Genomic DNA, 12,324 nt, shown 5'->3' with positions numbered 1-12,324 from the left:
TCAGCTCACAGTTTGTGAGATCAAGCCCCACACTGAGCTCTGCGCTGAGCCAGCTTGGGTCCTCTCTCTCTTCCTCTCCCCTGCTTGTGTTCCCCCACCCTTTCTCTAAAAAATAAACATTTAAAAAAGAAAGAAAGAAGCTGGGTTGAAGAGGACAAATCAGCAAAAGAGTAAACGAGGAAGCAACCAGAGAGGTAGGAGAAAACCAGGTGAGTGTGGTCTCCTGGAGGAGGGAGTGCAGGGGCCAGTAAGGAGCTGAAGTGAGGGTCTCTCCTCAGGCTATGCTCTTGAACCTTAAAGGATGTTGATGTTCCTTCACTCAGAACCAGCTTTTCTCTTTTTCCTTGGCGAGCAGAGGCACCCACCCTGCCTGGTCCAACCCACCATGGAAGCTCTCATTTAATCCTCCCTCCCCCTTACAGAGAGAACAAACAGACAGCAAGACTATTTATTGAAATTTCCCAGACAGCAGCCCTTCCTCTCCCCTACTGGCATGAACCCCCCAGCCTCCCACCTAGGGCTAACGGAGGGAGTCACCCTGAGCTTGATCCTAGGCTCCTTCTGCCAGGTAAAACACAGCCTTGGCCTTTCTGGGTTGCCTCAGAGGCTCCGTTACTCCTTTCCTTCCGAACCCTCCTTCTGGAAGTATGTGGTGTAAGCCAGTTGATCCTCACCACAAGGGCCAAGGTAAAAGCTCATGTTGCTGTAGGAGACGCCACTGATGGATAACGCTGGAAGCAGGGGAGGCGAGCCTGAGTCTGGGTGCCCGTTGCACCTCTGCTCCAGGTCCCCTCACTCCCCACTCACCTTTGGAAACATTGACTTTGTTGGCCGCCAAGATGTCCGCCTGAATGCTATCTATTTTCATGTACAAGTCCTCGGCATTGCTCTGAGGACAGGAGCAAGGGGAACCTGCTGAGGTGCAAGGGCAGTCTGCACTTGGAGGTGGGCTCGGGCAGAGGACTGTCGCAGGATCCAGTGCTTGACCGGAAAGGCAGTAAAGAGAACGGAAGGACACGGGGCGGGGGAGGGGAGGGGAGACGGGAGAGCGCAAGCCAGGGCAGTCCTTCCTGCAGCGGGCCCCCAGGTCCAATCTGTGTAGGGGGTGTGTCCCAGGGGAGGGACGCTGTGGAGGCGGCACCGTACTGTCGGGGTCACTGCTTTTTGGGGCGGGGCGGGAGCACTCACGAGGAAGAGCTCGTAGAGTTCCTCTCCCATGGACCTGCGCACGTGCTCCTCCACCACTGGGAACATCTGCACGAAGTACTGCGGCGGCGGACGGGGAGGCGGCGGGGTGACCGCGGTGGAGTCGCCCGGGGCCCGCCGCGCCGCTCGCCAGCCCTTCCACCGCTCACCTCCAGCGTGAGGCTGGCCTGCCGTTGGCTGTTGCTGTGGTCCGTGTTGCCCATGGCGGCCATCAGGCTGTGCACCACGCGCAGGTGCAGCATCTCCTCGGCGATGCTCGTGTTGCTGCGCGCCAGGACCCTGCGCCAGGAATTCCGGCTGCGGCGACCCCTTGGAACCCCCCAGGCGGCGCGAGCGCTCCGGGGCCTGCGGGCAGCGCCAGCCTGTTTTGCCCCCCCCCCCCCCCCCCAACTACCCCTGCCCGCTTACCCGATGGCCTTGGCCGCCGCGGCCTGCTGCAAGAACACCGGCAGGCTGGCGGTGAGCTGGAGAACCGCGGAGTCTGGAGGAGGGGCGGCCGTGAGGCGGAAGGCCCTGCTTCGCAAGCCCAGGAGCCCCTCCCGCAGCCCCAGTCTGAGTGGCTCCCTACCGTTGAGGATCTTGGGCTGCAGTTTGCTGGTCTCCTTGACTGATGGTATCAGCAGCGCCACGAGGCCCTTGAGCAGCGCCTGACACACGTCATAGTTGACCAGGTCCTTGATCAGCTCGATGGCTGGAGAAGGGCAGAGGCTCTGGGGAGGCCTGACCTCCAACACTACCCATCCCCATCCAACAAGCAAAGATCCCCCCTTGAACCAAGTCGCTTCCCTTTACCCTCATCCCCTTCATGGACCTCTCCTAGCACCTTTTACTCGTCAGCACTGTGCAAGGTGTGTGTGGGGCAAGCTGGGCAGGCAACACCTCACTCCTGTCCTTTCTGGATCTGTGGTTAAAGAGGAGGAGGGGGCTGAGCCTCATCTCCCACCCTCACCCCTCACCCCTCACATAACTAGCCATAGAGGGAAGAGGAGGGTTGGATGGTGAGCCTATCCATCAAGGAGGTTTAGATGCTGTCAGGGCTGGAGGCCCCATAGAGGTGGGTCCACCTTGGGCTTGGAGGAATCCTGGTGTCCGTGTGGGAGGGGCTAGGGCTTGAAAGGGAGACAAAGATGGACAAAGACAAGGGGTGAGAGGGAGACAGAGCAAGTGGGTGGAGGATATGTGGCAGAAAGTGAGAAGGGGAAGCAAGGTAGATTGTGGTTTGGGGAAACTTTAGTTTCTGACAACCCATTTATGGAGCCCTTCTTTGCCTAGGCTTTCCACACAGTATTGCACTGAAGCAAGCTTACCATAACCAAATGAGATTTGCTTTGCAATATTTTACATTTGCCCATTTTACATTTCAGGGAATGAGGCCCAGGGGTAACGCACTCTGCCTAAGGTACCATAGCTAGGAAGTGGTAGAAGCAAAAGGAAAGACTTGGTTAGGAAGAAAGAAGGAACTAGAATTTATTGAGGGGTTTTCCTGTAGATACTTTCCAGCCATCCATTCATTCCAGCATTCACTCAGCGCTTGGGCACATCTGCACTAAACACCTGGCACAGGTGCACTGTATGGTGACAAGTGCTTTAAAAGGGGTTCATGGGCTGTGGCGTGCCTGGGAGTGCACTGGGGAAAACTGAATCTTTTTGTAAAGGGAAAGGAACCACGGAGAGGCAGAGCTGGAAGGGGGCACGGGTGAGATGGTAATGTGACGGAACACTGGGGTAAATGTTATTTGAAACACATATACTTGCCACACAGAAGACAGAGCGCATGGTCCCCCAGCACAGGAGTCAGGTTCCCCCTATTTCTCCACTTACTCCTAGGGGAGCCAAGATTTGGGAAACCACCCATCCCTGGCTAGCTCATTTGCATACCAGGCTGCATTTATACACATGGGAACTATTATCAGTGTTATCTCTTTGAATAACGGAAGTTAACCCTTTATTTCCTTGACAGGAAATTTTTACCTAGTAAGGATATACTTGAGATAATTCTCTGCACTGGAAGAAAAACTTTGCCTGCAAATGCAAAGGCACCACAAGTGCAGGGGCATCAGCCAGTATCCAGGATGATGGGCACAGAAAGAGCACCAATATTTCGTTTCTCTCCTTCTTAAGTGAATCTTTGGCTTAGATGCTAAAGGTTTTGTGGGATGAAACATTAGAAAATTGGTAGTGAAACTTTCAGAGGCCTTACTTAGGAAAGGCTAAATGTTGAGCATGTCAAAGATAGTCCCTTGACATTGTACGGGCCTGAATGGGCTCTTAACTTAGTAATAAGAAACTAAGACTAAGTTATATTGCTAAAGATTATTTTAGTGAGCTTCTTTTTGTCCGGGGGCGTGTACTCCTTCACAAGGTTGAGAACTTAAGATTGTTAAGATTGGGTCGCTGGGTTTCCACGCTCCCCCCACCCCCCATCATAGCTACAAGTGAGACTCCAGTTTGGTCCTATCCCGTCGCCACCTGCGCTCCTTAGGGCCCCAAGGCCTAGGCTTGGGCAACATCTCAACAAATGTTTTGGGTGCCTTCCCTTCCCCTGAGCCATGGGTGGTGGGGTAGGTTGCAGACTCGTGCTCTACTTTGTGCCAACCCTGACATCTCACCCAGAGGACTCGTTTGCATATACCCATTGGTGCTGCCCTTAGTACTACAGGTCGGTTTAAAACTGGGCGTTTCTCTGTTTGCATGGATCAATTTACGTCTTTTCCAAAAATCCCCTTCACAATTTTTTCTAGCAGAGTGACTGCAGCACAGGAATAGACCTCAGGCTTGGAGAATTGCAATCAGTTACAGAAAGAGGGGCAAACATAGCTACGTATACTCTGGTTTCTCTTCAGACTGCTCACCTTTTGCTAACGATTTCCGTGGAGAGAAACGTTTGCAAGTTTGCCTTATTTCTGAGCTCAAAGGAAAAGTTTCCAGTGTTTCATCTGTTAGGTATATGGTATTTGCTATAGTTTCTTGTAGATGCCTCTTATTGAACAGAGATTTTTTCAAACTTTTTTTCCTGTTAAAATGATATATGTGCATTCCTGGATTGATATATTATCCTTGGCATATTCTGCTAGATTCAATTTGCTAATATTTTACGTAGAGTTTTTGAGTTATGTTCATGAATAAGAGTGGTGTATGATTTCTCTTTTGCATGCTGTTATTCATGGATTTTGATACTAAGATCAGGCTAACCTTACAAGATGAGTTGGGGGTATATGTACTTTATTTTTCTAATCTTGGGAAGAGTTTGTGTAAGACTAGAATTGTATCTTCAATGTTTGATAGAATTCTCTTAAGCTGATTTTATAGGGAAAAAATTACTGATTCATTTTCTTTAATGATTAGGGGACTATTTGTGTTTTCTATTTCTTCCCAAGTCTATTTCAGTAGGTTATCTTTTCTAGCAGTTTTCATTTACATTTTCAAACATATTGAAAAAATTTCATTTTATCATCTTTTAAAAAATCATTTTAGGGGCGCCTGCGTGGCTCAGTCGGTTGGGCATCCGACTTCAGCTCAGGTCATGATCTCACGGTCTGTGGGTTCGGGCCCCGCGTCAGGCTCTGTGCTGACAGCTCAGAGCCTGGAGCCTGTTTCGGATTCTGTGTCTCCCTCTTCCTCTGACCCTCCCCTGTTCATGCTCTCTCTCTCTCTGTCTCAAAAATAAATAAATGTTAAAAAAAATGAAAAAAAAAATCATTTTAATGAGTGTAGCATCCTTAGTGATGTATCCTTTTATATTCTCCATATTAATTACATGACTTTTCCCTTTTTGCATCAGTTCCCTTTGCCCCTAGGTCCCATGGGAGTAATGCCATGAATGCTTGCTTATGCAGGAGTGTGCACTACAAAGAGAAACCCTGATCTCAGAGAACCTGAATGTTATAGTCAGTAAGCATGCCTGGCTTTTGCTTGAAACGGAGAAATATATTTTCCAAAGCTTGTTTGCTAACCAACATCCTTGAAAAGATAGTCTGGAACAAAGAGCAATTAGCATCTCACTTAAAAGACCTGCAGAGGGAGCTTGGGTGGCTCAGTCAGTTAAGCATCTGACTTCAGCTCAGGTCGTGATTTCACAGTCTGTGAGTTCAAGCCCCACGTTGGGCTCTGTGCTGACAGCTCCGAGCCTAGAGCCTGCTTCTGGATTTTGTGTTTCCCCCTTTCTCTGCTCCTCCCCTGCTCATGCTCTCTCTCTCAAAAATAAATAAACATTAAAAAAAATTAAAAAGACCTGCAGAAATGTGACAGACCTGTAGAGAATTGTCTCCTAGGATTATTTTTCTTTTGCTAGAAGTAATCCTTCAGCAGACATCCTTGCCTTGCTCCTGAACTTAGGGGCAAAGCATTCAGTGTTTCACTATTAAGTATGTTAGCTGTAGATTTTTTTCTTTTTAATTAAGTTGGGGAAGTTCTTCTCTAGTCTTATTTTCCTGAGAGTTTTTATCATGGGTGCTGACTTTGTCAAATGCATATTCTGTACTGATTGATATAATAATGTGATTTTTCTTCTTTAAAGAGCCTATTTATTTGGAATATAAAATTGATTGATTTTTGGATACTGAACCAGCCTTGCATTCCTGGAATGAACCCTAATTGGTCATGATGTATAATTCTTTTTACATGTTGCTGAATCCTAACTGGTAATATGTCATTAAGGATTTTTGCATCTATATTGATGGATGGATATTGATCTGTACTTTTCTTGTACTGCCACTGTGTGTTTTGGTATTAGGGTAATACTAACCTCATAAAATCAATTAGGACTTACTCCCTCCCTTTCTGTGTTCTAGGAATACAGAACTGTGTTCTATAAATATCAGTATACACTGATGGTTTTCTTTTTTCTTTTTTTAAATTTTTATTTATTTTTGAGAGAGAGACAGAGCGTGAGCAGGGGAGGGGAGGGGAGAGAGGGAGACACAGAATCTGAAGCAGGCTTTAGGCTCTAGGCCTAATGTGGGGCTCGAATTCATGAATAGTGAGATCATGACCTGAGCTGAAGTTGGACGCTTAACCGACTGAGCCACCCAGGCACCCCTATACACTGCTGGTTGATGGTGTTATTGAGTTCTTTATACTTGCTGATTTTTCTAGTTATTCTATACATTGTTGAGAGGGGGGTGTTGAGGTCTCCAACTATGATTGTAGAGCTCTCTTTTCAATGCTATCATTTTGCTTTACATATTTTGGTAGGTCTCTTTTTCAGTGCATATACATAAATGTATATGTCCATATACTATGTTTATGGATTACTATGCCTTCTTCGTGGATTTACCCTTTCGTCATTATATAATATCCCTCTCCATCTCTGGTAACTTTCTTTGCTCTGAAGTCTACTTCATCTGATATTAATAGAGCTATTCCTGCTTTCCTTTGATTAGTACTTTCATGAAGTATCTTTTTCTTTTTCTTTTCGACCTGCTTATACTGTTTTATTTGAAGTGAAGGTCTTGGAGACAGTATATAGTTGAGTCATAGTGTATGGATTTATTTTTATTTAACCTGTTTAGATTGTATTGTGGATCGGAGTCTTTCATCACTTCTTGACAATTCTCAGTCATTGTCTCTTTAATGGTGCTGCCCTGTTCTTTCTCTTTTCTCTTTGCCCCTATTAGATAATCTCACTCTATCCTTAGTCTTAACTCTTCTTCCCCTCTTCCAGGTTACTAATTTTCTCTTCTAACTAATTCTAACTAATTTTCTCTGTCTGAGTTAGACACTCATCTCTGTGTCTACTCTACTGTTAAATGTGTACATTGAGTAATTACTTTTAGCTATTGTATTTTTTAAAAAATATTTACTTATTTTGTGGAGACCACAAACAGGGGAGGGACAAAGAGAGGGGGACAGAGGATCCGAAGCAGGCTCTGTGCTGACAGGCTGAGAGTAGTGAGCCCGATATGGGGCTCAAACTCACAAATCATGAGATCATGACCTAAGCGGGAGTCGGCTCTCAACCAAGTGAGCCACCGAGGTGCCCCAGCTATTGTATTTTTAAATTTGAGAAATTCCATCTGGTTGTTTCTCAAATCTATTATGTCACTTTTTATAACTTCCTGTACCCTAAAGTTATTTGACAGATTTTTTTAACTGAGTTTTTGATAGGCTGAAGTCTTTGTGAGTCATTTTCTAGTCTACTCATCACTTATAGTGACTTCTTTGTGTGTATGGTTGTCTTATAGTTTGGGTTGGTCTTGTATTTGCAAAATTAATTGTAGGAAAAAAACTTCAGAGCTAGGAAGGAGATACTTTTTCCAGAGAGCATTTTCCTTTCTTTCTATCAGCCACCTGGACACTAACAATTCTGAACCATCTTTATACAAGTTCAAGACTTGAGGGTTTCTGGACCACACAGGTGTTTGCACAATCTATGCAAGGTCATTTGAAGGCTGACTTACCTCTGGCTCATCCTTATCTTGAACACATTGTCTTCTGGGGTCCTGGCTTAATGTATTTATACTTGAGGTATCATATTCCTACTGTGGGAAGGCCTTGAGTGCCTTTTCTCTCTCTTGCCATCTGATATTGCTTAGTTTCTTCAGGATCAGAAAATGGCCTCAGTTTTGATTGCTGGTCTTATCTTTCTGGGTTCTCACCTTCCCCTAGGTTTTGGTCTGGTAATTGCTCATTGTACTGCTCTTCATTATTGTTTGTTTTTTTTGAGTAGACTCCATGCCCAATGTGGGACTTGAACTTACAACCCTGAGATCAAGAGTCACATGCTCTACTGACTGAGCCAACCAGGCTCCCTGCTCTTCATTGTTATTAAGAAGATTACAATTTTTTTTCCTTTTGATATTTACGGTATGATGGGAAATAGATATTTGATTTTTGCCCCTGGTTACTAGCCCATAGCTTGTAAAATCCTTGGAATCTCCAGAGTGTACTTTATGTGTTAAATGAAATAATTGGTGACTGAGAGCCTCTAGATGGCATCAGGATGGGGGCTGATCAGTAGAAAGGCCAAGGCATGACTACAGGATTGGAATTTTCAGCTCAATCCCCTGACCTCTGGGGAGGGGAGAGGGCCTGGAAAGTGAGTTAATCACCAAGAACCAATCTAGTAACCGTGCCTATGTAATGAAACTTCCATAAGAACCCTAAGTGATAGGTTCAGAGAACTTCTGAATTGGTGAATGCATTGAGGTGTGTGGGGGTGTGTGACCAGAGCAGTCCCCCAACCCATACTTTGCCCTATACCTCTCTTCCATTCTCCTGTTCCTGAATTGTATCTTTTACAATACACTACTGGGGTGCCTGGGTGGCTCAGTTGGTTGGGCGTCCAACTCTTAATTTCGGCTCAGGTCATGATTTCATGATCACGAGATGGAGCCCTGCCTTGAGCCCCGTGTTGAGCCCTGCACCGGGTTCTGCACTGGGCATGCAGCTTGCTTAAGATTCTCTCTCTCCCTCTCCCTCTGCTACTACCCCATCTGCATATGCATGCTCTCTCTCTCTCAAAAAAAAAAAAAACAAAAAAAAAAGAAAAAAAGAAAAAAAGAATATAATAGACTGCTAATAGTAAGCAAAATGCTTTCCTGAGTTTTGTGAATTGTTCCAGCAAATGATTGAACCTGCAAAGGAGGAAGGGTGTGGGAGCCCCCTGGCTTTATAGCCAAGTTGGACAGAAGTATGGATAACCTGGGGACCTAATACTTGTGACTGGCATTTGAAGTGAGGGCAATCTTGTGGGGCTGAGCCCTTAAACCTGGGGAGTCTGAAGCTAACTCCAGATAGTTAGTGTCAGAATGGAATTGAATTGAAATGTAGGATACCCAATTGATGTCTGCAGAGGACAGGAGAATTGCTTAATGTGGAAACTCCCCTCCCCCCATTTGGTATCAGAAGTGTTGTAGTAAAAACAACTCAACATCAATCCCCCCAGAAGGGGAATTGATCCACATTTCCTAGCCTACCATTATCAGAAAAAAAGAGTCTTCTTCATCTGACTACTGCTACTTATTCTTCCAGACTCACCTCAGAAATTAGCTTTCGAGTAGCTTTCTCTGGCCTGTTCTCCCCCTGCCTCCACCCTGGACCACTCAGGAGTAGATGTCCTGCATCTCTGGTCCTACAGCACCATTTTCTCACTGTGGAATACTGGCATCATCCAGTAACAGTCTTTCCACTACTGTGAACTCCAGTGAACATATCTGAGGCATCTCTGCCTACCCAGAACCTCAAACCCATCCAGTCCGTGAATGTTGAAAAGAATTGACTGGATCCTGCATTCCTATGGCCTAATGACCACTCAGGTAATGGCAGCCTAGGACTGTGCTGGGAAACTGCTATTACCTGGTGGGAGATGGCCTCAGAGGAGGCTCTGCACTGGTCACTATGGCCCTTGTCCACCCTGAGCCATGGAAGTGTTCTTGGCTCTGCTTCTTTGTAGGCTGGAGAGCCATGGAGCCATCCACCACGGCGCCATCCCTCTACCCCCATGGCCAACCGAGAGAGCTCTTTGAAGCCAGGACCTTATACTTGCTGGTGAGCCCAGAACTGAACCACACATGCCATGAACACTCACTTCATATGAGACAGGTGTATGGAAAGGTGAAGGGATTGCGGCCCCTCCCACATAGTGGGGGACGAGGGGCAGCAGGTGAAGTAGCCAGGGACAGGGACTGCATGGATCTGCAGAGCACACAGAGCGGGTGTCTACACAAGGCTGCTTGCAGCTCTTGGAAGCTTTATTTGCTTAACTCCAAACATATGTTGCCTAACCATGAGCATGTGCTGGTGATTTATAATCTTGTCAGAAAGCTGTCAGGGAGTCACCAACAGCACAGTGGCCTATTTACCCAGAAGCAGAGGCTGGGGAGGCAGCCAGCAGCCCCATGCTGTGTTTCATATGCCACACACTCTACTCTCCTGCCTGGTGCTGAGCATTATCAGCTGCCAGTACCCCAAGAAGGAGGGGGCTGACCCCTGCACTCCAGGCCTCAGAGTGTCCTTGGGCAGGAAGGAGAACCAGTTTTGGCTGGTGGGTTAATCTAAAGAAAGGCACCAGTAAGGCATCTCCCACGCTGCCCTCATCTCAGATCCTGAGGGGGCCTCCCATCCATTTACACTGCAGAGCCGTGGGGCACACAGAGGCCCAGTCCTGAAGCCCCACACAAAGCCAGTGTTGTCTTGGCCTGTTTTTCCCAATCACAGAACCAACGATTCACTCGCTAGCAGAAGACCTCTTAAGAACATCCCTGCTACCCCTTCTAGTGCAAAGCATTCTGAGGACAGACCTTCTGCAGTAGCCCGTTCTCTCTGGAGCAACCTGACTCAGAAATAGCTGCTTCATTCAGAAACACTTCCAAGGACTGTCTAGCTTCTGCTTGCTTCTGGGCTTTCTCTTTCCTCCAGGTCTTCCAGGGTAGCCCTCACAATCCCATGGGCCCCCACTCTAGCCTCTGGTACTCAGATATGGTTCTAATTCAAAATCACAGAGACAGCAACACTATAGAGGGAGAGGGACCAGCGCACTGACCCCCCCTGGCTTCCCCAGCCCACTCTCCCACTTGGACAAAAAATGTAGCCTGGGATGCCTCAGGCTGCTTGGCTGGTGCCTAAACACACCACCCCCCAAGTAGTTTTTACTTGTTCTCTTAGGGTTTGGTCCTGAAACTTTCTTCCTTCTTTTTGAATCAGTGGGGTTTGGGATCTTCATGGTTGGTTCCCCCCATACCTGACTCTGTTGGGCTCTGTCAGCCACAGCACACCTTGCCTTAGTAGCTGTGCTCTTTCCAGGCCCATGTGGGCAGCACCTTAGTGCCAGGACACCTGGGCAGAACACTTGCCTGTGTCTGAGAGAGTTCTACGTGCAGCAAGAAATGACTTGGTGAACATTCAGGGTGGCAATGAATGGATGAACATATTTTTATGAAATGTTTCTGCCCACGCAGGACCAAGTGCTCCAGGAGATAAATATCTGGTTCTGCCTATTCACTTTACCCTAAATTCTGAATCCTTCATTGCCAGTATATCTGCAATACTTGAAACTCTTTTGGAAAAAGGAAGATTTATTCACTGAATCATTTTTGATTGAGTTTTAAAATTCACAGCTGTCAATGTTTACACCTAAAGCAAAAGCGCCAGTCTCTGCCCAAATGTCTTCACAAGAACCACAGCCAGTTACAATTCTTTACACACGGGGCTAGTTCCTAAGCATGGCAGAGTCATTCAGAAAGCAAAGGGCAACAGGGGATTACTGTCTTTGGCAGCTTTGCCTGAAGTCTGTGGTTCTGACAACATTCAACTGTCCTAAATTGGATCAGTCACTGATTTATTGATTCATTCATTCATCTAACAAAATATTCATTGAGCATCTTCTGTGTGCCAGCCCCCCTGTGCTAGGGCTAAGAGGAGGACTAAGACAGCATCCTTACCCTCAGAGATGACACAGTCTAAGGTTGGGGTGGGGGGGGGGGATACCAGTAAGGAAACTGGCATGTATGATGTAGTTTAAAAAAAAAAATTAATGTTTATTTATTTATGAGAGAGAGAGAGAGACAGAGCATGAGCAGGGCAGGGGTAGAGAAAGAATATGAAGCAGGTTCCAGGCTCTGAGCTGTCAGCATAGAGCCTAACGTGGGACTTGAACTCACGAACCGTGAGATCATGACCTGAGCTGAAGTCGGATGTTTAACCAACTGAGCCACCCAGGCACCCTTATGATGTAGTTTTTTAAGAGCCATGGGAACACAAAGGAAGCCAGGTTGGTGTGAGGGTATGTTGAGGAACTGGGGGCTAGAGAATCGGGAAAAGGCTTTCTTGGAGAAGGTGACATGTGAGCTGACAAAGTCTTGGGGTGAAGGGAGAGACTAGAATTATGAAGGTGGCAAAGCGCATGTCCCTATTGTGGCTGGGCAAGCAGGGAGGTCTGCCTGACATGAAATGACGGCCCATGGAGTGAGAGCTAAGCCTGAGGAGGCAGGCTGGATTCCGAGGGCTTTGCATGGGCCAACCGCCCTATAGGACAGGTATTTTCTTGTCTTTCGTGTCAGAGGAAACTGACTTAAAAAGATTGAGTAGCTTGCCCAAGGCCCAACAGCTAATAAGTAGCAGAATGACTCTTTCAGATTCCAAAGCTCATATTCTTCACCACTAAGCTCCGCTACCTTGGCT

The 12,324-nt window shown here is 46.9% G+C and overlaps 1 protein-coding gene across 3 annotated transcripts in view; it reads right to left on the bottom strand.

Moving 5' to 3' along the window:
- Window positions 1–434: 434 nt before the first annotated feature.
- ARMH1 (armadillo like helical domain containing 1) overlaps window positions 435–12,324 on the bottom strand; it is a 36,024-nt gene continuing 24,134 nt past the window's right edge. For all 3 annotated transcript variants that reach the window (XM_045477065.1, XM_045477066.1, XM_045477067.1), the window contains 6 exons: window positions 1,775–1,897; window positions 1,615–1,687; window positions 1,356–1,485; window positions 1,189–1,266; window positions 808–889; window positions 435–731 (listed from right to left, as the gene is read on the bottom strand). In XM_045477065.1, the coding sequence (XP_045333021.1) occupies window positions 613–731; window positions 808–889; window positions 1,189–1,266; window positions 1,356–1,485; window positions 1,615–1,687; window positions 1,775–1,897 (605 nt within the window). In that variant the 3' untranslated portion in view covers window positions 435–612. The remainder of the gene's footprint in view (window positions 732–807; window positions 890–1,188; window positions 1,267–1,355; window positions 1,486–1,614; window positions 1,688–1,774; window positions 1,898–12,324) is intronic.

The sequence above is a fragment of the Leopardus geoffroyi genome, chromosome C1, assembly GCF_018350155.1.
Source record: "Leopardus geoffroyi isolate Oge1 chromosome C1, O.geoffroyi_Oge1_pat1.0, whole genome shotgun sequence".
In the NCBI taxonomy this organism is placed as follows: domain Eukaryota; kingdom Metazoa; phylum Chordata; class Mammalia; order Carnivora; family Felidae; genus Leopardus; species Leopardus geoffroyi.
Note: the sequence above shows the minus strand (reverse complement) of the source record. Positions and strands in the feature narration are given on the sequence as shown.